The 26,191-nt window shown below is 44.2% G+C and overlaps 1 protein-coding gene across 3 annotated transcripts in view; it reads right to left on the bottom strand.

Annotated features, from left to right (window-relative positions):
• DPYD (dihydropyrimidine dehydrogenase) overlaps positions 1–26,191 on the bottom strand; it is a 461,487-nt gene that overhangs the window by 371,197 nt on the left and 64,099 nt on the right. For 2 of the 3 annotated variants that reach the window (XM_045816671.1, XM_045816672.1), the window contains one exon: positions 19,221–19,303. The exons of the other annotated variant lie outside the window; for it this stretch is intronic. In XM_045816671.1, coding sequence (XP_045672627.1) covers positions 19,221–19,303 — 83 coding nt within the window. The remainder of the gene's footprint in view (positions 1–19,220; positions 19,304–26,191) is intronic. 3 annotated transcript variants of the gene reach the window in all.

Genomic DNA, 26,191 nt, shown 5'->3' with positions numbered 1-26,191 from the left:
GTAATTGGACTGCCCTACAGGAAGTGCTCCGCTTTGTAATATATCACGGACTCGCTACCACACTGGCTTGATTTCCTGGTCTTCCTTTCTAGGCAAGTCGAGGATTTCTGAATGGTTATTTCATACTCAGGACAAAACCACTATGACAAAAAAATCCGAAGGACTTTAATGAAAAAAGGTGTTTCGGAACTACGTGGGAGGACCACTGCTCCTAATAACGTACGTTTCTAGGCAGTGGGGACGGGAGCGCACCCGTGCGCCTCCAGACGCTGACGACATGACGACACCACTCAGGGCGAGCTCAGACGCATTCTAAAAATGCGCCTTCTCTGAATTTTAAAAAATGATCGACCGCGTATGTCTTACTATTCAAACATTACAAAGATTTTTTAAAATTTTGATTATTAAATGAAACACGACTAAAAAGCAAAGCCTCTTTGGATACACGAAGTGGCCTTGGAGTTCATGTCTGGAGTGTGGCGTTTGGGGCCACAATTCCATGACATCTCATGGCCAGCCTTGTCAAAACAAAGGACTTTTAGGATGGCGTTAATATCTTCTTCAAAGAATTACAAGTGATCTCCAAAAACTACTAGACTCCTCCCTGTCTCTCTCTGGATTCTACATGTCAAGACCGTCTTGAAAGTATAAGTAACTTTTAATGACATTACCTTGCCACTAAGCAATGAAATTCATTTAAGTGGGTTTTAAGCTGGGATAGCTTTATGAATGATTGTGCTGAGCGGCAATGAAGTCTCATTTCCAGTGAGTAATGAGGAGTCTCGTCGCATTCAATTTAGGAAAAAACAAATTTGTTAGTATGTTAAATGTTTTTTAACCCTAATTCTCATTTAATGCGGGCATCTTCGGGGAAAAAAGAATATATATAATGAGATATGGCATCTAATTGGGAGTTTTATATTAATTACACCTGCCCTCCATGTACTGTGAGCACCTCCTGAGGATCAAATTATGACGCCAAATATTTTATTCCACGCAAAACATATACAGAATTTCTTCAGAAACAGACGTATTTGTGAATACAACAGCAGCAAAATGCAGAAAAGAATTAAACCTAATCTTGTAAGTGACATCCTACATCCTTAAACTCTGTATTGGTAAGGTGGCAGTGATTTTAACACAGGATGCAAATTTACGAAGAAAAATGAATGCACTTTTTGCATACAACTTTAATGAGACACACCCTGCGGTGCCTCTCGGAATCGCCTGTCCCCACAGAACTGCCGCGATACCCATCTCCTGCCGCCGCGTGGGCACCCCGCTGCGCGGCGTTCACCCAGGTGTAGCGCCCCAGTGACACGGAACTCTCTCCCGAGGAGCACAGCGGCGTCGGAGACACGGGAAGAGAACCAGCTGCGTATTCTACTTGCAAAAACAGACACTTTAGAAGGGTAAGTGCTTAAGTGGTCATATAAAGAGCTCAATTAAAACTAATTTAGCTGCATCTCTTAGGATTGGCAAACCTACACTTCTGAGCACTGAATGAGCTGGCAGGGCCGGTTACCCTTAATTGTCCCTGTTTAACCTGAGCAATTAATAACTAATGCTTATCAAACAGTGAATTATTTCATTCAGGTGTGTGGTAACCCAACATATACTTGTTGGGTTTTGAAAAAAGATAACTATTATTTTGATCCTCAATATAATATTTTGTCTAAAACCAGCAATGACCTAGCTCTAGTTCTATTCATTTAAATAAAATATAAAAGGAAAAAGGTTTTGAAAGATAAAGCTCATGAAGGTTAAGGAGCTTACAAAAAAGTACCATTAGTCCAGGGGTGGGGCCAACATGAGGATGCCGGGACTGAAAGGTACACCAAACAAATTTTGGTTTGGAGCGGTCGCGTCTGAGGTTCGTAAAGAACATTCAAATGTCAAGTAAGCATTCGGAACTATGCATCTGGTGTTCAAGAGGGTGGCATGGCAGACAACAGACTCAGGGGACACTGACACACAGACTGTGACAAAAGACAAAAGCAGCACAGGAGGTCCCCAGAGGCAGGGACGCAGAGCAAGAGGAAAACCCGAGATGATGGCCTCTCGGACGCCCGTATTCCAGAGAGAAGAGAAAACGAAGACAGTGGATAGAGTCTTCCGATGAAAGTGAGTGCAAGAGAAACTGAGCTGTTGAACAGATTCGTTTTTCTTTAAACCTACAATGACATGCAACTGCTTATATCCCCCCAGCCCAAAACGGTGATTATGAAAACAAGGTGTTAGCGTAGGCAGAGGGGGACTTCAACTTCTGGGCAGAGTGCTCGTAGGTCACGGGCGGCCAATCAACGCTCCTGGGCCAGAGACCAGCAAGAGCCGGATGAACCACAAGCATCATAACTTAGAGGTATCAGAAATCTGAGAGAGCAAGAAACAGCACATACACTAGAGTTCCTGGAGGGGAACATTTTCAAGATAAGCTGAGGAGAAATCAGCAGAACTATGAGTTGCTGGCGTTGGGAAAAGGGTATTTGAACGGGAAAATTAAGAAAACGAGACACGTCTGTTCCTCTCCTAGACACATGAAGAATTCTAAGTCTGTGGTGTGTGGGAAGCCAGAGGCAGAGGCCAGGAGATTCTCAGAGGCCGACAGAAAAAGGGGGCATCAGTGAAAACCGCTGGGACCCAAGGGAACCGGACACATCTCAGATCATAGCTGGAGACCGCCACAACCGTCTCCGAGGTAAGTACGGAGTCACCACAAGAAATGAGAAACGGAACCGCCTGGGACCCGGACACTCAGCTTCTGGGAACTGATCCAGAGAAACCCCAGACGCGATTTGAAAGGACACCCGCATCCCTGTGCTCACTGCGGCGGCATTCCCAGTCGCCGAGACTTGGGAGCAGCCCAGGGGCCCTTGAGTAGGTGAGTGAAAAAAGCGACCAAGATACATTTACACAGTGGAATATTACTTGGCCGTGAAAAAGAAGGAAATTTCACCCTTTGCGACAGCACGGATGCACCTGGAGAACGTTATGCTGCGTGAAATGGGCCAGTCGGAGGAAGACAAAGACCATGTGACCTCACTCGCATGCGGAACCTAACGAACACACTGAGCTGACCAGCGAAACAGAGACAGACTCACAGATGGAGAGCGGGCTGCCAGGTCTGATGACGGGGGGCTGGGGGTGGGGGGACTGGGCCAAAAGGGAAAAAGAGAAAGAACTCCTGGCCACGGGCAACAGTGTGGTGACTGCCAGGGGCAGGGGGGCGAGTAGAAGTGGAAGAGGGTAGGGGGATAAATGAAACAAAGAAAGCCTCTGACAAATGAAATAATGAACATTTTAATACAGTCACATCAGGAAGGACAGTAAGGACCCACCTAACCCCATCAGCCACCTCAGGCTGACAGTCACAGCACACTCTCCCCGACAACCGCACAGTCAATATTCCCGCCGCGTCCGCGTGAGACGTCACCAGGGATAAACCACGTGCTGATACAAAAGCCACCTTCCCACAGTGGAAACGACCCCGACCTCAGCAACAGTGAGACCCAGAGGAGCCCCGTCAGCAGCGCCGGCCTTGCAGCTGTTCCGCATCCCCACCCAAATCTGGTTTTCGTCCGTCTGCTCAGCGTTATTCCAGTGTGTGCAAACTGGCGTCTTTGGTGACATCTTTCACGCAAAGACTTTCACCATTCGAAAAATGTTCTATAAACTTTATTTTTTAGAGCAGTTTCAGACTCAGCACACCGGAGGGGACAGCACAGAGTTCTCATATACACGCCCCCTCCCACCAACCCTGCTCAAACGCCATAACGCCGACACCCCCACCGGAGAGCCCCATGTTTCACACGGATGGCCCAGCCCTGGCACACCACCGCCACTCGACGTCCACGGCTGACAGGAGGGACCGCTCCCGGGGGCTTACGTTCTACGGCTGCTGGACACGAAGGAACGACAGGTGTCCCCCGTTACAGTCGCTACCGAACAGTTTCTCGACCCTCAAGTCTGTCCCCCACGCTCCACCCCACGCCTCCCTCCCGACCCCTGACAGCCCCCGCCCTTGCACTGCCCCTGCTTTCTAAGAGTCGCACGTCGTTGGAATCATGAGGAAGGCAGCCCTTCCAGGGTGGGTTCTTTCACTGACACGACGCACTTAGAGATAGGCACCCACGTTCCCCCCACGCTTCACCTGGCTGGACAGCGCCTTCCTTTTCAGCACAGAATAATATTCCGTTGTCTGGATGCACCGCCGTTTCCCTGCCGACGCCCAGCTGGGTGGCTTCCAACTCGCGCGGTCGCGCACATCTGTGCGCAGGCGCCTGCGTGGACACAAGCCCAGCTCGTCTGGGTAAATGTCAAGAAGTGCGGTTGGTTGCTGGGGCCAACGGCGACAACACAGTTAGTTTTCTAAGCAGCAGCCCAACTGTCTTCCGAAGTGGCTGTACCGCTCTTCCCTCTTGCTCCTTGGCCTGGCCAGCACCGGGCGTTGCCCGAGCCGCAGAGTTCCGGCCCTCTCGTCGGTGGATGGCAGCGGGAAACTGTCCTGATTTTTCATCCCCTAATGATGCTCGAGTATGTTTCCTCGCGTACTCATGTTCCAGCTGTGTGTTTTCTTGGGTGAGGTGTAGGCTCAGATCTTGGACTCGCTTACACATTGTGCTGTTGCGTTTGAAGAGCTCACGTACGCAGTTTGAACAGGGTCCTTTCGTTCGGAGTGACAGGTGTGTCTCTCGCAGACCTGTCTCCCGGTCTGGGGCGCACCTTCTCGCTCTCCTGACGTTGTCCTTCTCAGGACGGAAGCCTCGCACGCTAACGAAGCCCAGGTGACCGATCTCTCTTTCCAGGTTCGTGCCTCTGTGTCTGAAGGTCACCGTCAGCCCAGTCAACTGGTTTTTCTCTTCTGCTACCTTCCAGGAATTTCCCGGTTTCCCATTTCACAGTTAAGCCTGTGGTCCGATTTGGGTGCACGCTGAGAAGGGGCCAAGATGTGCGTCTGAACTCATTCTTTCCCCCGTGGGTGTCTGGACGCACCGCGGGTTGAAAAGACCATCTCCGCTCCGCTGTGTTGCGGCCGCTCCTCTGCCGAAGACCGATGGGCGGTACTTAAGCGGCGCGTGGGTTGACTTCTGGGCTCTCCAATCCGTTCCGCTGATCCATCGTCTATCCCTCGGCCGGTGTCACACCAGCCCGATGACACAGCGTGCTTTCAGGTGTGTGGGTCACGTCGGGCCCCTGCGTTTCTCCGCTCCAATATCAGGTTGCCCTTCCGGGTCTTCCGCTGCTCCACGTACGATTCAGAGTCAGTCTGTCGGTACCCACAGAATAGCCCGCTGGGGTTTTGATCGGGATCGAGTTGAATCTGGGTAGACCTTTAAAGGAGACTCAGCAATATGTTGCGATGTACTCTGACCTAATATTGAGTATGCGGCAGGGGGAGGGAGTCAAGAACAACCCGCGTCTTTGGCTGGGCTGGCTTCTGTGGAACGACAGTAACTGGGTGGTGACAAGGAGCCCGGGCCACTGAGGACCCTTCCACGCTCCACATGCCCGAAGGACGGGCGCCCCCACAGGGTCTCTCCTGACACCCCACCCTCCTCCTCCTCCAGCCTCCGGCCTCCCCGCCTCCTTCCCGTCTCAGCTCAAGCGCCTCTCCCTCATCGATAATCCTATCACTTAGCAACATGTCCTCCCCTGTGGAGAACTACCTTTTTTATGCCTGAGTTTACATGCGTGTGTGTGGGTACTTAATAAGTGCCCACCTCCTCTCCCATTAGACTCTGAGGGTAAAACTCACGAAAACTGGCTCTTAATTGTATCTCCAGTGCCTACGTGTGCTCTGCACAGCTGTGAACTCCATAAATATTGGAGCGCCGAGCCCCGGGCAGGAACAGCGACCCCCGTGAACTCTCCACGCCGGCACGCTTTCGGGGTCCTGCTGCTGCGCCCGTTACACCAGAGTCGCCCTTATGCATACAGATGCTACGCCCGCAAATGCAAACATTCCTCCAAACCATAAATATTTTAAGGCAGCAGCAAAGCCCTCGCTTCTAATCAGACCCTCTGGAATGTCAGAGACGAGACCCAAGACTTGCCGGGAAAATGGAACAGCTTCATGGCTGAAACTCAACAAATGGTTTCATAAATCAGTGCTTTTAATTACGTTCCAATTCACACCCAGATTTTAAAAATTCTATTAGAATACATAAACATGCCATGAGCATATAAAACTTTTCCTAAATTATAACTTCCAAGCAGTGGGTTCGAGTTGGAAGTCGATGCCAAGGCACCCTATGATTATCAACTAAACAAGAAAAGTCCTTATAAACCCCAGTGCCATTTAATTACCAATCACAGATAAGGAGCCCGAGGTCTCTCCTTTAGAGAAATTAATTAAAAACCACAAATAAAAATCAGATACATATATATATATATCAAGAATATCTATCGAAATTTGAAAAGCCACTGAATATAAACTAAACTTTTAAAGACGAACACGGCAGAATCCACCCTTTCTCGTGGTGCTGTCTCGGCTTCCTCATCATCCCCCCCCGCCCCCCCCATGCCTATTTCCAGCTTTCGTGCGTACTCCTCGCCCTCACCGCTGCGTTTGTTTTCACCTTCTCTCGGGACTGTAAAATAAGCAATGTGCACTAGCGATTTTCGAAACACTGTGCACATGGCACTGATTTTCGAAACACTGTGCACACCTGAGCACTCGCAAACAGCCACCGCGTCCCCAGGAAATCCGGCCCCGGGCGCCCACCCTGCCCCCGGCCCCCCAGGCTTGTGCTCAGTGCTCCGCAGCCCCCAAAACGGAGCGGAATCCCATAATCACGAGCAAAAACAGGTTTGCCTGCTTTTGTTTTTAGTAAACATATATGGTAACTACGATCACTTTCTGTAACAAGAAAGATAATCCCGGAATGTGGTAATGCATTCAAAAATATTCAATTTGAAGCATGCTACAATAATGTGTGGTTTCTGTGTGTGTGTTTAATATTTATGTTTTCCAACAACAAGGGTTAGTTTTTCCGAAGTGTCTTTTGAAGACTGAGCATCTGACTAGTAACATAGGAGCCTGGAGTTAGTCAATTCCAATTCATCTATCATGTTACATGCTTATGGGGATAGAAAATACAACATTTAGCATAAGGGGATTTATCTGTAGCCCTAAATAGACTGTTTGTTAATTTGTTCGAATACATTAGTTTTTGTATAATCATATTTGAAATGTATTTTCTTTAGGTAGGAGCAGATAAAGGAATAAATAATCAGGCATGTGATAATTTACACACAGTCAGAAAAGCTTCGTGTGCTCATATAGTTACAGGTTGCAAATAGTGCTTATTACTATTGATGTAGTCAAGATGTCTTTTTAGCATCATTGTATTACCTATAAAAGTGTGTATAACAAAAATATTTGTCATCTGTGTTCACCACCCCAAGTCCAGCCTCTGTCTACCAGTGCCACCCCAATAAATTCAATGAAAAAGAGAAAAATTCATAAATGTAAAAAAAATTGTCATGACCATTATAAACAGGCAGATGTTTTGGTGGGACTACTGGAAAAAAAAACCCCTAAATGATTCTCTACAAATTTCAGATGAGCAGAAAAATCTTGAATAAAAATAAATTGTAAGGCAAGTCTTGTATTTTATTAATAGGAAATAACAATAACCTTTCATTTTAATAAAATGACCCAATTCAATGGCAGCAACTGGCTTGAACTGGCTACCTGGTGCTTTTTAAATTATTTAATACATTTTATTCACATGCAATAAGTATAATTATGTATCAAAACTAGTCATTTTTTTACAGTGAAGAAAAAAATCTCCTTGTTTCACTATTAAAATAATCTGATTTACCAAACAGCTTTTTCATCCAAACTGTTTAAATTTTAGCACAATTCTTACCCCTGGGTGAGAAACGTCTCTAGCAATATTCCCCCATGGAACATAAAATTATAAACAACGGTTAAGGGAAGGAAGGAAGAAATGAAATATGAAGGAAAAATATGACAATGACAAATATAATACCAGTAAGTAATTTGACCTTACTGTAAATCATTTTTCTTCCCAATCTAAAAAAAAAAAAAGGTTACTCTAAACTCTCCTGAAAGACGACACTGACCAGACAACTGGTCTGTAAACATAACACGGGTACGCGCTGCAAGCACCAGCTCTATGGGCCAATGAAAAACACAGTGTGACACTAAAAATGGGTGGAAGCCAATGGCATGGAAGATCTTTAAATAAAATAACTATTAGTATTTCTTCTGTCCACCAGCCAAAGTCATGGCCCTTAAAAAGGGAGAACTCTCTACGTCTAAAAGTTAGAAAACGTACGAAATTACTTAGGCTCCTCGGAAGGTGTTATGCAGATTGAACTACAAACCCTAAGAGTGTTTTAAAAAAGAACTCAGGATGTCCCATAGGGTATCTCCTTCAATCCTAAGAAAAGCTTCTTTGTGGACTAAATAATATTTATTCATTCTTCACTGATGTATAAAATAAATATTGATTGATCAGATTTTTGAAATGGACGCCGCTCCTCGGATTCGCCCGTGGGGACAAACGTTATAAGGAGTTAAAATAACGGACCGCAGAGCGCCTCACTGTCAGTGTCTTCCCACAGCTCAGGTGTCCCGCATGCATTCTAGCAGGTGTCCCGCATGCATTCTAGCAGGTGTCATGGCCCTCCACTCACCCACCAAAACAATGATCAGCTAAATTACCCCAGTGTCGCGCATTTTCACAGGCACCTTCTGTGAACTAGCGCCAACCGGAAAGGGACCTCCTCCTGTTTCATAGTGTAAGTGGTTCTGTAACGGTTACCCCCCATTCTAACTGTAAACTGTAACTACAACAATTAGTTGATTTCATGGCATTGATACGGTATCTTGGGTTGGTAGCATCCTGGTGACTGTACAATGGCCGTTGGTGACTTCATGAATAATGGTGCCTGTTTCGTCGGTGAGTCATCTAGGAACGGCCCGGAAATCAGGAGCCGCGGCACCCTGGTACGCGTTCTACAGTTACGATTACTAACACATGGAAGGGCTTTATAGCACTTCTTAGTGTTGATCTGTTAGCGACCATCACAAGTTCATAACACATGCACCAACGTTCTTTCAAAATTAATTTTAATTGATTTATGACAAACCTGCTCATAAGCAGGGGTCAGTAAACTATAGCCCATAGGACACATCCAGCCGGTCGCCTATTTCTAGAAACAGCATGTTATCAGAACACAGCCACACTGACAGTGCCACCCGGTTAGCTGACCTGTGATCTGGGGGCCGCACTAGGATATCAGAGTGACAGAGCGACCGCAGCAGGGCCCTCGCGACCTGGCAACGCAGCCAGTGCTTCCTCGGGACTCGGATGCCGAGGGCGGGGCTTCCTGGCGCCGTGGACTGACCACCGCGGCACCAGGCCCGGCGGGTCGCACAACGGATTCAGAAGTAGATCCAGCTTTTTCTAGCTCCTTTCTTTAATGGTCAAGATGGGACATACTTCCCAAAAATAAAAATAAAACAAAGCGCTTCCCAAGAGTGACATTTTGTATATGTCATAATCACTTATACAAATACTGGCTAAGAATTTAATTTTCTGTTCAATGTAATGTGCTCACATATGAGAAATGAGGAATGTACATCTTCAAGAGATGACTATTACAGAAAAAAATACAGTCACCTATTATAGCATCCGGGAAGTGAACCCAAATTAAAATAAATGATAAAAAGATGCCAAAGCACTTATAAACAATAATGCATTATCTATAAACCTCATCTATTATTCTTCTTAAGTTGTAGAAAATGCCAAATATAATTACAAAATATGTATTCCAAACATGCAAACTGCTAATTTTCCACTTGTAAAAGCCTGATTCCAAAAGCAATTTACTTTATGATTTACTTAAGCTTTGCAACTGCATTAAAATATGATAGTATATACACAACAGCTTGTTAACAAGATTATCATAACATTAAAATCATAATGTGGCACTTCAATTATGGATACTTAAAATTAAAGCTAATCCTCACAGTACCAATTTTTATCTCCTAAATAATTTTCGCTATTAGCTGCTTATTCAAAGCCTGTATCTACGATGATAAGCCTTCTGGAGCGGGGCCTCGCGCGCCCGTCGCCTCAGCGCGAGACAAAAGCTGCACCCCTCACTTTCTCGTCTTGAATACACACTCTTCTGCAATTAAAGGAAAAAATACCTTTTTTTTTTTTTACGTTGGCTCAACGCCATTTTGCTAATTTTGTTTTTTTTAGTCCTCACCCAAGGATCTATTTTTATTTTTTTATGTTAGGGAGAGGAAAGAGGGGAGAGTAGGGGAGAAAGACAGCGGGGGGGGGGCAGGGATAGCAGGGTGAGAGAGAGACACGGATCGGCGGCACCCCGCAGACACCCCAGCCAGGGACTGCACGTTCCGGTGCGGGGGACAATGCCGTAACCCACCGAGCAAACCTGACCGGGTGCTCAGCGCTATCTGTGCTGTGGCTGGGGCTGTTGTTTTAAACAGAAACACCCTTACGATCCAACAACATGCATTTTCCTTCCTGGTTTTATCGCTTTAAATGTACCCAGCTGCCATAAAATGGCAGTTACTCACTCGACTTTTTTTCTTTGAATACTGCTTTTAAATAAACATTGTCTGGTACATATTCAGCACCACACTGAATGGACTGACGCTTAGATTAATAGACACAATTATTCATTTTATAAATATATACCTGAATTAACCTATGCCTGATTTCACTGAGCTGCTTCCACATAAAATGTGCAGTTGATAAGTACTCAAGTGGTATTTCCCACATGCAAATTCAAATTCAAGTTCAAAGTAGAGAAAAAGATCATAAATGAACATTGTTCCAAAGTCATACACAGCAATTGCTAACGGACCCCTCAAGAACCCAGGAGTATTAGTGCTAAGCGTATATTTGGTTTGATTAAACATTAGGTGAGAATTAATATGAGCTTATCTCCTATTTCCCATAAATGGGGAAGAGATTAATTTTTCTTCGGCCCCTCTGAAACCAAATGCCAAATCTCGCTCTGACATTTACACGCTCCCCCTGAAGAACATGAAGGCGACATTCCTAACTCACACAGTGACCAGGTGACGCAGATGAGTGTGAGTGTGCAGGGGTGTGCACATCGGTCAGTACACGTGGGTGGAACGTGTGTGTGTGTTGTGCACACATACACTTACACTACATGAGTTCCATAGAGTGAATGACGTAAAGGACACTCAAACACAAGGAAGTGCCCACGCGGTGGGAAACCAACCCCCCGCTCACGTCTGAGCTGTGTTTTCCGAGCCCCGTTCTGATGCGGCTGATTGGTGCGGCTGCGACACCAACATCGAGCACAAGCGAAGGCACACTTGTGTCTTTTGGTTTCACAGAAGCTGAGGACGCCCTGGTGAGCGGCCCGACCTGTGGGGCAGGTGGCGTACGCCCACCCAGGCAGGGAGGAGTAGGCGCTCCTCCGGAACAGAAGTGATAAAAACAAGACGTTGTCTGAATAAGAGAAAAGAGGATACTCTTGTACCGCGATCTGGGGGCCGGGTGCTTTCAAGAGACTCCTATTGATCCACGGATTGAAAAAAAAAAAACTGAACAAAAATATAATTAGGATAGGATCAAGAAAAATGATTAAAATAGAAAGCTAACACATTGTTTTAAAATCCAATTTCATGGGGCAAACCACTCCCATAGTTAAAAATCACAGGTATAGACACACACAGCCATTCACAATCAGAAAGGTGATTTATGCTTATGTTTGAAAACAAAAAACACATTGCAAATGTTAAATCATCTCTCATCATTGACGTAGCTGTAGAGCATGGTCAGAATACATTTAAAAAAATGTATTTCCCTTTCGTACTATTAAACAGCCTACTGATTTCACAAGAAGTGTTTTATGAATGCTTTCTTGGTTTATTGATTTTATATTCTTCTCCCACGTCACTTCCAGTTTTCCCAGAGCCCCATATTCATTTTCTAGGCGGCGTGCGCAGGCCAGTGGCCCTAACCCCCTCGGCAGCCTTCTCCTCCCCCGCACCTATCTTTCATGATTATGAAACAATTTCATTGAACCTCCCTGTGTATAAATCCCTGTAACCCTAACAGATACTCTGAAAAGTGAAGGGATCTCCAAAATCCAAATGCTGTCCAGCATGAGATTTCTCTGACTGGAAGGGGGAGATTGAGAGAGAGAGAGAGAGAGAGAGAGAGAGAGAGAGAGAGAGAGAGAATGCACACGCACATAGACAATTTGTATAATACGTGTACATATGCACAAAGTTATCCACAAGAATAAGAGGAAGTGGGATCATTGTAATATTGTTATCTCCAAGTCTTGACCAGATGACAAGTTCAGGGAGATGGACCAGGTGACAGAACATCCGTGTGCTCCGTGTTAACCGGCGGCCTCGGCAAGGGCTGCGAGGCTGAGGAGGCTAAAACCCTGGCCAGCTGAAGCCATATGTACCCAGGCACCCGGAGTCACCGGCCTTTGGGCAGACAGTCCCAGGGCCGCTGGGCAGTCACAGGGGAGAAAAGCTGGAGGTGTCATTTGCAGACGAATACATCTAGAAGGGAAACACTGGAAAACACATTTTTAAATGTCTTCGAGTCCCTCTTCAGACCTCAGTCTTCCAGGGAGATGTTCGATGACTCTATTCCTTCCACCCCTCAGAGCTATTCGGTCTGAAGTGAGGAAGCACAGACATTAAAGCAACTGTAAACGTTTGAATTAATATTTAGAACATGTTGCCTCTCTTAAAACTATTTCCAAGTTTCTATACAGTTACACTTTAATTGTTGACTCGGTCTTAAATGGCGCATCTCGAACGACTATTACACTCACCAGGAAAAAAAAGCTGGGAAAATGCACTGTGCAACTCAACATCGCCATCTAGTGGCAGAATTCCCAACACGTGACAAAGCCCCGCAAAACGGAAGAGGAGACATTCTGTCCAGGGAGTCCCACTCTGTATAATAACCTAACCGAACAGCTCTTGCTGAATAACCCGGGCTCTGCAACCAATATACTAACCTCTAATTGGCAGTGTTTGTACTTCTGAAAATGTAATTCACGCTCTCCCCATAGAGGTGTGTCCATAAATCTAACCAATCCGTATTTGTGTGTATTTTCTTGTCAAAAAGCGTGGCAGGGCATGTTCACATTTTTTTTTTCTGGACGAGCTCTGTTCTATCTGTGCCTTTGTTTTTCAGAATTTGAATCTCACTCCTCTCATCCCGTTCAAATACCTTCCCACGTCACACACCCGTTAAGCACGACCCACTGCTGCCTGCAGAACTGAACAGGGGAAGACAAGTGGGTGATTTTAAAAAATGGTTCCCCTTTCCCCCTCGATGTTCAGGACTTAGTACAAGGGCCCCGACACGTGCAAACTATCATCATACGGCAATGAAGTCACTTTGGCACAGTAACAGGGCGGAGTTGGCAGAGATAAGGAGAAAATATGATGAAAAGAAGTGGAGAATTTTACCTCTAAATCCACTGCTATGATACAGCAGTCAGAGGTTTCAGGCAGAGATGATGCATTCTTCTTCTGCCCGGGAAATCTTTTCTCTCATGTCATAATTTTCATAAATCCTGCACAACAGTCCCACACAGCTGTGGGGCTACCACGAAGTCTGCAAGTCAGGCAAGAATATTCCTACGGCCCCCTACGAGCTAAGACTACACTGGGGCTTTCTGGTCAACTCCGTGTTGACCCAGGCAGATTCTTTAAAACAAGCACTGTCCATCACGTAAAGTAGTGTATACACTTTAAAAGCTTTATTAATATTTCATAAATTGCAAAGCATTCGTTCTCTCCTAAGTTTTCCTTATTCTTCATATAAACCCTTTTAGTCCTATATTACAAGACCCTATATTTAATCCTACGATTAAAAATAGGCTAATTTAGCTAAACTCACACTTAGAGTCTCTCGTATCTGATTTTTACCACTTACCCTACTATTCATATAATTTCTTTCCATTTTCTCCGTCTCCTACTTCATTGATTTTCTAATCATCCATAAACTGTTCCCCGTATAGAAAATTCAGTAGGAGAACGGCAAACTTTAAGCCTGAAAAAGAAGTATCTATAAGCCTATCACCCAATTGAAACAATTTTGCTCTATTTTATTCCCACTTTTTCCTTTGCATTTCTTATATTCTGTGGACATGATATTCTACATGCAATTTTTGTGGTATTTTTTTTGCTGACCATTACAACATGCAGATTCTTACATCACTAAAAACATCATGTAAAAGATCATTTTCATGTCCAGATAGAATGAATTATGCCACAATGTACCATTACATTTAACATATGTATAAATGATGGCTCACTACATACATAAAAAGTCTGCATTTCCTTATTCTTTTCTTTAACAGCAGACAAGTGGATCTGTTCAGTTTGCTCACCATTATAATCTACAGGTTGAGGGACAGGCTCGGAGTGCCCACAATTTCAGTGTCTCCTGCATTAACACATCTCAGGAGGCGCAGCCAACGTTGGAAAAGTGAGTCTGTTTGCAGGCTCTCAGTATGCACCGGCCTGGCCCCGGCCCTCCGTCCACGCAGCAGTGATTCCCAAGCGTTCTTACCGGCAGCCCCTGCGGGCACTCATAAGTCTCCTCCCTCCTGAGCTGCAGGGACATCAATGACCAAGAATAAGGGTGTTTTTTCCCTACCTACTTTAAATGCATATATATATATATATATATATATATATATATATATGCATATATGTATACATGCCATTATAGTTGAATGCTTTCAAAGGTTACTTAATCATACTTTGCCAATTGCCATCCATTGAGCTAATCTTTCTGAATCTGTTATACACATACAGTATAATCTATTATTTATTAATTTTGTGATTTTTCCTACATAGAGGAACTGTTTGAATAAGTCAAAGTTTAGTGATTTCTTCAACTACTTTTTAGCTTCTCATCTCTTTCCTCAATCAAACCTCAAAAAGACTGTCCTTCCATAATCGACTGGACTTGGGCTGTTTTATAAACATGAAATTTCCTTTAGCACGTGTGAGGTGAGACTAGGAAGTCATTTTTTTTCCCCCAAACAGCAAAACAACGGCCTCTTATGGCATTTACTGAGTCATTCAACATGTCCTGGACTATTCAGGGCGCTTTATAACATAACAGTAGTGTCATAGGGTCCTCGCGGGCTCTCTTCTCAACCCCCACCCGACCTGGCTGCAGGTAACACACAGGAAAGCGCGAGGACTTCCATCTTCGCCTTGGGTCCGACCACATTACTAGATTCTCTGCCGGCCCCAAAGGCACCTCTGCCGTCTGTTCTCTCGGGCTAGTCGTGATTGTTCGGCGGGTTTTCACACCCACTGCGGTCACGAGCCCACTTTCCACTCCCATTTTCCGGGGGTGAGAGTGCGTGTAATGCATGTGGGGTGGCCCGAGTAGGTTTGCGGCGGCATTGCGACATTTCCTGAGTGAACATTTAGTTAGTGATTTGCAGGGAAAGCTACTGCGGTAACCACAGCCCGCCTGCATGCCCTTTTCCAGGGGAACCGCGGTGAACCTACTTTCGCCCACCCTGCACGTGACTTTATCCATCACTCAGCAAAGGCACCCTGAGCACCTACTATGTGCCATACTGCAACAAGGCCAAAAACACAACAAGAGCAAAACAACCACCCTCCTGCCCTCATGGGATGTCTTAGCTAGCAGGACAGGTGAATAAATTAGACTTTATTCTGAAAGCGGAAGGAACCTTTAAATGCCCTCAAGCAGCAGCACAGACTAAACCAGGTGTGTGACTCGCGGCAGAGGCCGTGAGGTCACGAAGTCTCGCCAGGCCTCCATCCCAATGCGTCTGAATTCCCCAGGCACACTCCGCTCTGTGCCCCTGGACACGCTCCACCTGCGGGTCTGTGGGGGTCACCTACCGCTCCAGCCGCCACCCCCTCCTCTGGACCCGCCGCTCCGCTGCCAAAGCCAGCCTCTGCAGTGCTCCTTCCCGCCCGGGTGCTGGCTGACGCCGAGCCGCACGCCTGCCCCATCCTCGCTCCCTGGGCTTTGTGGGTGGATGCCAGGGGCCGGGAGAGAAGAGTGCCACCCGGGCCACCCGGGCCAGGCCCGGGGACCAGCGGGGAGCCACCCTGCGCCTTCGCTTCCCACGTCTGACGTCTGTGCCTGTTTGCTCCTCTGGGCCGTTAGCCCCCACCCCCAGGGCGGGGACCGCGTGTCCTTCACAGGCGCGGCGCCCTTACCCGGCGCGCGAGGGAAACCCACGAGCACGGAGGGAATAAACGGCGACCACTCCATGCCTGCGCCAGACCTTCTCCCCTCCGAGGAGCCACGGAGCCGCCGGTCATCTTCACAGTCTCCACACTTGCCCCGGTGCCCCCTTCCTTCAAGTCCACAGCGACTCCCAGAAGTGACGTCAGCTCTTCCTCACGGCACGCGAGACGCTAGGGAACCGGTCTCCGAGACACAGGGAACACGTGTCCAGCCAGCCTCCCGGGACCTGCCCCGCTCAGAGGCTTCTGGCAAGTCATTCCTACCCCCCCCCGCCCCCGTCTGCACCCCGAGACCCCAGGCGGCACCCACAGCCCCTGCCCACCTCCTACTGCCCAGGTGCACCCTGGGGAATGAGGACGGGTGTCACTGGCTGAGACAGTCTTCCTCTGGGAGCTTTGTGGCGGAACATACTGGAAAAAGCTTAAAAATGTCTGCGTGCCGTCAGGCCACACCGCCCCCGACGGGCACCGGGCACCTGCACCGTCCCCGCCCCGCCCAGGGCCATCCCCTCCACCGCAGCACTGGCCGCGCCCACGGCCGCGTCCGGCGGCTCGCCCCGGCCGTGGTCTGGGCGGAGGCAGAGGCCGCCCTCCACGCCCCGCCACGGCTGGTCACGGGGCGGCGGGGGAGAGCAGAGTTCGCCCGTGGCCTCTCCCTGCATTCCCCTCGTGCTCTGTGAGTCCCGCGGCCGCCTGACAGCACTGGGCTGACCTGTCTCCAGAGCCTCACCCGCAACACAGCGGGCTCGGCCGCGCTCTCTGAAGGCAAATGAAACAAAACGAACCGCTGGGCCCCCCCGTATCCTACACTGTCCGGTGCTTTTGGCTGCTGAACGATTTCATTGTATTCAGTGGCTCTAAACACCGCCGATAACACGCGTGTATGCGTGTGCCATGGATGCAAACTGTGTAAACAACGTGCACCACGCAGCCGCAGGATTGCACGCCGACTGAAAGGCTCTGCACCCCCCGCCGGACCGCGGGGCAGGGCGGGGGGCCGCTCACGCCCACCAGGTAGGGCTCCTTTTCTCCTTCGGTCCGGCTCCCCTTTTTTGAAAGCAAAACATCCTGGTGTTTTCTTCCTACGACGGCCATGACGACCAAATCCGGCAGACTGTAATCATCTCTTTGTACACAGTTCTCCCATAATCCAATTGGTTTTTCTTCTTGATGAAAAATTTTCTGTACTAATTAGGGGCACTTCCCTTATTCATCGCGCTGCCCTCGCTCACCTCGCACCCCCCTCGCCGTCCTGTCTGCGCTGCCGGCCTTCAGCTCTTTTATCCCCTTTGTCTCCCTGTGCGTCTACGTGTTTTTAAGCTGAATAGACACAAACACACAGAGAGTGAACTGCAGCTTCCTAAACAAATATTGGTGTGCACACTTAATATATTCAAATTATTATAAGAGGCGCGCACCCAGAAGCCGTATTCGGTTTATAACGGTGCTTGTTCTGGAGGATAAAAACTACATTGAAAAGAGGGGCGCGTTCGTAAGTTCCACGCTGACCTTTCCCACAGTCTTTTTACTACACCTTATTTTTAATTTACTACTATTTTCAATAACTTCTGATTGCATTTTATGTAGATACAAATTCTCCATTGCGTATTCAGTTTTATTTTTCCCTCTTTTTTTATTAGTGAAGACATTAACAATAAAACAGGCTGCTTTGCTCCAGCTGGTAATTTCTCCGCACTAGTAATATATTATTCCTCTTTTCGTGACATCATAATCATCTATGCAAAAGTACCATGTATCTTTGTGTAGAAGCTACTGTTTCCATTAAATTTAATTACCTCCCCCTGTGGTTTTAAATAGAAGTGGCTTCAAAATGAGGGCAGCTTCTATTAAATTTAATTACTTTCCCCTGCTGCCGGCATGTGAAAAGGAGGTTGCTAAATGAAATCAGCTTCTAAACTAAAGTATATGGTAACCGTGTCCTAGCAATAGCACACTGTTCCCCAAACTCTCCGTCTGGGAGGCCGCGTAGGTGTGTCCTTTCTCTCCTGTTAGATTTCTGTAGCCTTGACTTAAGGCCTTCCACAGAAGATGAGTGTTGACAGAAGAGATACATTTTAAAATCGGTCTCAGCTTTGCAGACTAAATATAAAGGTAAATACACCCTGTCTGGACGACAATATTGGAGATTATCCCTCTTGGAGGATGGACTCAGTTCTAAGTTAATACCACTAACTGTTGCCGGACGATGCATTTTATGAGTCACACCTTTTTTTTTTTTTTTTTGAGTCACACCTTTTTAATGTCTAGTCAACAGCCTTCCTTGGCCCTCACCAGATGGATTTCAAGGCTGCTTCCTAAAAGTTAATAAAAAGGCATCAAGTTGGGGAAGGAATTCAAAGAAATATTCACAAATAGTAATGTTAAAATGTGAAAAAAGGGGAAAAACACATCAGGCTCATTATAGACTACTATAGCCTTGAAAAAAGTTAATCTACATGCTCTATAATAGTGTGAAAATGTAAATCCGTTTTAAAATACCACGATATAATCCTATAAAACCCAACACAATATGAAATTTTAAGTACCTCTTTTTTTCATTAAATATTAATTAGGAGGAAATACTACTCAGTTTAAACCGCCATTGTACTGTTTGTTTATTTTCTTTTTTTTAACAAACAGACGGAATTTAGCTGAACAATATTTCCATTCAATCACACAGTTTAGTATAAACATAAAACAAGACACCCCTTAAGCATTTTAAGTAACAAATTAAACATTTACATTTTTTACTGTGCACTGAGGCTTAACATTTATGCAGCTTCAAAACCAAAGTACAGCCTCAAGGGAAGCTTCTCCACTGACAAATTAATACCTTAGAGAACAGAGCTGAATGGTGGCAATGAACTCATTTGTTCCCCCAATAATGAAGAATGACTTTTTCTTTACCACATCTGTGACGGTTGCCATGGTGACCCAGACTTACCTCATTGCTTCTCGCAGAGCCCCCCGCTCACCAAGAGTCGTGTGCTTGATGTCATCAAAATTGTTCTCCAGCTTCTCACAGCCCTGCCACACATCACAAAATGCATCAGTCCTCCAGCACCCAGGGATAAAATGACATCTACGCAATTATGGAAACGTGTAATTGATTATATTGATTATGGACTCAGGACAGATAGGCATACCGCTTTAATTGGGCAGGATTCATTAAAACTGACAGTGTGGATTCAACAGTGGTAAAATAAAAGCGTCTGTGATACAGCTGTCACAGAACTCTTTCCCCCCTTTTCCCAAAATTGGGAAAAGGGAAGAAAGGAATAAAAATCAGTTCTCTGAATTAATCTCAAGTATATCAGAGCTGATTTACATTTTAAAGAGGGTCATTAAAGTTTGAAATCATGATTAACTATATATAATAAATATTTAGTTCTAAATAAATTAGTATTTACTAAGATGAAAAGGTAGAACTCCAGTATAATAATTGTAAAAAATCCAACATTTTGGTACCAAAAATTTATAAGATCATTAAATAACAATTATATATAATGTTTATTATTATATATACACACACACTTCTTATAATTAAGTGACATCATAACAGGTTCTTAGCATTACTGAGTTACATTTTCTAAAATGTTTAAATTTTACTACAATTTTAACTATTGTTTTATTTATAACTAACTTAATCTTACATGACTGTAGTAAGTTTTAAGAACATAATATATAGGATTAAATTTTAGACTAAAAAATGTATCCATATAAATTCCTGGCACTTTAGATTTCATGAAGAAATTAGTAGTACCTAGGTAATAAAATAACTTAATTTAGCATTTTAGTTAACAGAAAAAACTAAATAATAAAATTTTAAATATTAATGTTTTCTTTGTGTTCTCAAATTGTAAACAGTATGCTAAATTTTAGAAAATTACATATTTTATACTAACAATTTCCAATGTCTAAGGATTAATTTATTTGAAACCTCTGGGTATATATGTACTACTATTTTTACCTTGATTTTTAAAAGCCAGCCAAATTAAGGCAACACACATTTGATCCTTTTCAACACACATTTTTGAAATAAAAGTCCTGCCAATTACCACAATGTATCTAAAATATTTTGAAGGCTTAGTAACAGTCCTCTTTTAGGTAAATTGGAACCAGAATCTCACGCCCTTTGGTTTATCTTTTCACTTTAGTTAAAAACGTCTTTTCATGAGCAGAACTTCTTATTGTCAACGAGGCCCAACTTATTACTGCTTACATTTATGGTCGGTGCTCTTCAAGCCCTGGGCACAAACGCTTTGACTTCCTCAAGGTTATGAATATATTTTCCTCTTACAGAGCTTTATTATTTTACATTTCATATTTAGCTGTGCAACCCCTCTGGGATTGATACATTTGCATGTGGTGTGGGGGCTAGGAAATCGCACCTCTAGGTAATCAATTAAGTCGTGACCATTTATTGAGAAGGCCACTATTTCCCCACTGCGGTTCAGAACCGTCTCTGTCCATCACGTGAGTCACAGCACACGTGCGTCTGTGTTTGTGTCCGTAACAGCCAACCGCTCCCTTTCCTATGCTTGCGCCTTTACGCGCCACACTGTTTCAATTATTTGTATCCATAATTAAAAACTAACAATAAATATAAAAAAAAGATAATGCGATGGGACGTGAGCCAAAGACTGTATCAACACTGGGTAAAAGAGTATCCAAATACCTGATTTCAAAAACAAACAGATACACTCAACATCATTAGTCATGAGGAAGATGCAAATTTAGACAATGAGATGCCCCTGCACACTTTGGAAATGATTAACATGAAAAGACAGATCACACTAAGTGCGTGGGTGGTGTTTTGTTGTTGTTGTTTTTTCCCCAGAACAAAAAGCAACTAGAGCACTGCTGTTGGAAGTGTAAAGTGTTATGACCGCTTTGTAAAGCAATTTGGCGGCGCTTTCAAAAGGGAACCTTCCCACCTGGGAATACACTCTGAGCAAATGCGTAACGTGTTCACCTAAGGTCTTGTACGAGAATGGGAACGGTACTGCTGTTCAAAACAGCCCCGAACTGGAAACAAGTCAAATGCACGCCAGAATGAAATGTGCAAGGAATGATGTACGCGTGCGTACAGTGAACAGCAACTACACAGCACTGAGGAGAAACGGACCAGACCGCAGCTGCGCTGGGTCACATCAGTGCGGCTCACGGCCGCAAGGCTCAGCACAGAAAGAAAGGGGCACGGAAAAGAGCACAGGGAGGAATCACCCCATTGACGTGAAGTTCAGAAACAGGCAAAGCCATGGTGGGTAACCCAGAAGTGAAACTGAGGAAGCAATGCCATTTACGAGCATGCAGAGAATAAAATACTTCCAAATGCATTCAACAAAAGAAGCCCAAGGTTTGCGCACTGAAGAGAATAAAACATCCTAAAAAACTGTTAAAAAAGACCGAAAGAAATGGAAAGACATCCCATGTTCATGGACCAGAAGATGTGATATTGTTGAAGTGTTACTTCTTCCTAAATTGATCCAAAGATTCAGAGCAATTCGTACAAAAGCACCAGCTAACGTTTTACCTCTGCAAGTTTTGACAAGATGATCTTGAAATTCACATGAAATTGCAAGGGACCCAGAACAGTCATATATTCTTATAAAGAGAAGAGCAAATTTGAAGAACCCATATTCCCTGATTTCAACATTTCTACAAAGCAACAGTAATCAAGACAGTGTGAAGCTGGTATAAGAACAAACATTGCAATGTATAACTGCACAAATACTTGTACACACATGTTCATAACAGCATTATTCATAGAAGACAACAAGCAGGAAAACCCAAAAGTCAATCAAATAGTAAAAGGATAAACAGATGTGGTATACTGATACAATGGAATATTATTTGGCCAGAAAAAGGGAAGTTGTGATCCATGTTACAACATGGATGAGACTTGAAGACATTTTGCCAAGTGACAAAGGCCATGGGGCATGATTCTATGTCTATGAAATGCACAGAACAGGCAAATCCACGGAGACAGAAAGGAGGTGATTGGTTGAAGAGATGCGGTATCGGGGTTCCTTTTTAAAAAGATTCAAGTATTCTGGAATTAGTGGTCATCAATGCACGACTCTGTGAATGTACTAAAAACAACTAAATTCGACACTTTTAAAAAAGTGAACTTTATGGCATGGGAATTATATCTCAGTAAAATTGTTATTTTTAAAATAGGCAAAGCGAATCAAGATGTTGGGAGTCAGTGGGTCACGACGACAGGAGGAGCTGGGGCAGGGGTGTCAAACTCATGTCACCGGGTGGGGGGGGACTGCGTCAGCCTCATGGCTGCCTTCAGAGGGCTGAATTTCAACTCCTTCACAGTTGAGGCGCAGTTACACGTACACAGTCCTAACATCATTTTGGCCCTTTGAAGGCCACCGCGAGGCTGGTGTGGCCCCCAGTGAACATGAGTTTGACACCCCTGTGCCAGGGGGTCTCTAGGACACTGTTGAAGTCATTTGGTGAAAACTGATGGAACCCAATTCTTAAGGTATGTTTACTTTCCCAGGTGATTATACTGCATTAAATGGTTTTTAGAAGACAGTTTGGATTCTGGTTAAGAAATGATGCAATCACATACCACTGGCGTTAACAGTAAAGCATGCATACAAGAACCTCAAAGAATCAAAGACTTCATAAATATCAGCTACCAGCTAACACTAACGAAATAGCACTCTATTGTTTATTAAAATTCTGTACTAAAGATCCAATTAATTCAAACTTATCCTGATTAAGTCTTGATACTTCATTCATTACATTACGGACTTTTGCCCTCTAGAGTGACTAGTCTTAAAGGGTGACATTTAGACAATTATAAATGCAAAGATGAGCAACTGAATTCTTTGGAACGAATGGCCTTTGAAGAGTAATTTTCCAGGTCTCAGAATATATACACCAAGCTCCGCTGGAGTCGGGCCCTCGGGAGAGAAAGCAGAGCTTTCCCTTCTCTTTTGCTTTTAAGCATGGCAGTGAGAAAGAAGGAAAGAAAAGAAATAAAAGAGAGAGAGAGAGAAAGAAAGAAAGAAAGAGAGGGAGGAAGGGGAAGAGGGAGGAAGGAAGAAGAGGGAGGTTGCAGGAGGGAGGAGACATATAAAATTTTTACTTTACAAATTACAGTGCCCGTTTGAATATTTCTATGGAAGTAATAATTTTTAAAAAGAATTTAATGTTCATAGATGTCCACTGTAGCATTTTTATGGCAGTGAAATAATAAGAGAAAAATCTTGAAACTTCACCAATCAACGAACGGCTAAATAAGGTCTCTAAATCTGAGGATGTTGCTGTTTAGATGGATATTTAACAAGCCAATGTTTATGTAATAGCACGTGATTTTTAAAAGGACACTATACAGTTAAATATTATGTACGATATGATTACAGTTATGGAGAACAAATAGGCAGGCTCAAAAAAGATGAGAAATGAATGTTTAGCTCACATTATCTCCGAATGCTGAATAAACCAGAGCGTTTCTCTTTCGCTTATACTTTCCAATATTTTTCAGTTTCAGTGATAGGTTTCTATTTCTTTTTGACCTCAAGATAATTCATAAGTAATTAAGGTTTTTTAAGTTTTTGCAACTACAGGGTGGGGTAAAAGCAGATTTACAATTGTGAGCATGTGAAACATAGATTATTCTTCTATTATTTTTTATTAATTATTGCATTAGTTTCCATAGGAACTATAAAAGTACTTTTGATATGCCCTGCATATGTATTTTCTGTCAAATATGCTGTTTTTGTAACATATGACACAACAAATAAGCGCTAATAAGAGAAATTAATAAAAATCAGAATTTGATTTTTTTAATATTAAATTTTTCTATTACAGGTATACTTCACTGATGAAGAGTTTTCCCTATTTTTTCCTGGCTGGTGTGGCTCCGTGGATTGGGTGCTGGGCCTGCGAACCAAAGGGTCACCATTTGGATTCCCAGTCAGGGCACATGCCTGGGCTGCGGGCCAAGTCCCCAGTAGGGGGCGCACGAGAGGCAACCACACATTGATGTTTCTCTCCCTCTCTCTCTCTCCCTTCCCCTCTAAAAATAAATAAAATCTAAAAATAAGGTTCCTACCTATTTTGATTATTTGCCAATGAGTTCATTAAAGTTTTCATATTTCAATTTGCCCGCAAAAAAAGTTTTCACTTATCTGTTGGTCCTCTTTAATTTTTCACACAGATATCAGGTTGAGCACAAAGTAATAAAAGAAAATAAAGCCATGTAACAACATTCCTCACATTCACTTACTACTTTCAACCTACCACACAGCTTCCTGTTAACTGCTGCTAACCCCATCCACTCACATGAATCACTGCTGTCTTACACTTAAATCTTAAAGTAGAAGGTTTCATAACCTATCTTTTTTTTTGCAAACTTTATGGCTCTCCACATGGAAAACAACATCTATTTTTAATTTGATGCTTCTTCACAGATGGTTTATAAATCAGATGGAGGGATAGATATTTCTATTTAATTGCTATGGGCATATTTGTAATAAATCTCAAATTTTGTGTATATATACCTATATACATACACATACATTATATATAATATATATGACTAATATGTACACAGACATTGTATATATATAATATATATAATCTTAGCTACATGGAGTCATTTAATAGAAATAAAACCGTCCTTTCACAAGATGTTCTTGTTTTGTACGGTTGGCTTTTAAGAAAATCTTAGCCTTTATCAAGGAATAACAAAACTGCCTAACACTGTATCTGAATCTCTTTACTTAAAAACAATTGTTTTGAGTTAGGGTACTCTCTTTAAACCTACAATGTTATTGGAAATGTGAGAAATAATCATTAAAACCAATGGAATGGCTTGATAATTGCACGACTGTAATTAAGAGAGAATTTTAAGATCTCAGTGTAGCCATTTGAGGTTAGTCCCTCGACTACAGCAACAACGCCCTTGGCAAAAGAAAGACACAGATAACAAACACGTGGGGCGCGCCGCTACCACAGTGGGACAGGCAGCTCGGAATCAAGAGCAAACACAGCTGCGGTCCACAGAAGCCTCTTGCCATCCCCGTGTCCAAGTCCCAAGTCCCCTGGGAAACACTGTATAATAAAGTGTAATACCCACACATTTAAAAAATAAGTCTTATTTCTGACCACTTATCAATCTTTCCTAAAAATGACTGTTAATATGATCCATTTTTTGGAAATGTTCATTTTAGAGTAAAATCCATGCGCAGACACCTTTTTAAAAACAATTTTTGAGGACATTTTACTTTTTCAGAATTACAGTTTTTCCATGGTTTCAGAATCTCAGAAGGGTCCAGATGTTACCACACAAAAATGCATTTGCCTCCTTTTCTATGAGGTGGATTGAGAGCATAACGAAGGATCCATGCAATTTTTTGTTGATCTGTTTTTCTTTTGGCCCTGAAATGCCTTCGCACCTTCCTCCTGTCGCCACCTGCACTGTCATTTAAACTTTTTCTTGGCTTCTACAGCTACAGAGGAACCAGTTTAGAAAAGAAGAGACTGTCAACAAAGGTTCAAGTGCCACCAACGCAGTGCCAACAGGAGTCCCCGACACGGGGTGTGGGAAACGGAGAAACATTATTCAGACCCACAGTTTGCAAACCCAGAAGGCGTAGCCTCTGGAGGAAACTGAAAGTGCATTCCTCCAAGAGAAAAAAAGGCGTGGCGTGCTCGCACAGACGAAGTTCCTGCCCTGGCTCCCGACTGGCCCGTTTCCACGCAAATAAGGCATCCAAACGTGTCCATTCTGAGTGGCCCAAATAACTCTGCCCCGGCCGTTTGAAAATGGCTGCATTCTGATTGGCTGTTACGGAGCTGCTCTTCTCGGTTAGTAAAGATGCAAATAAGGACGTAGCCGTGCGGTTCTGATTGGACGGGCCGGGTCTCAGCCCATTGGTCAAAACG

This window comes from Phyllostomus hastatus, unplaced genomic scaffold (genome assembly GCF_019186645.2).
Source record: "Phyllostomus hastatus isolate PE091 unplaced genomic scaffold, TTU_PhHast_1.1 phas_scaffold_216, whole genome shotgun sequence".
NCBI classification, from domain to species: Eukaryota; Metazoa; Chordata; class Mammalia; order Chiroptera; family Phyllostomidae; genus Phyllostomus; species Phyllostomus hastatus.
The sequence above is the reverse complement of the archived record's forward strand: the minus strand, read 5'-3'. Positions and strand labels throughout refer to the sequence as shown.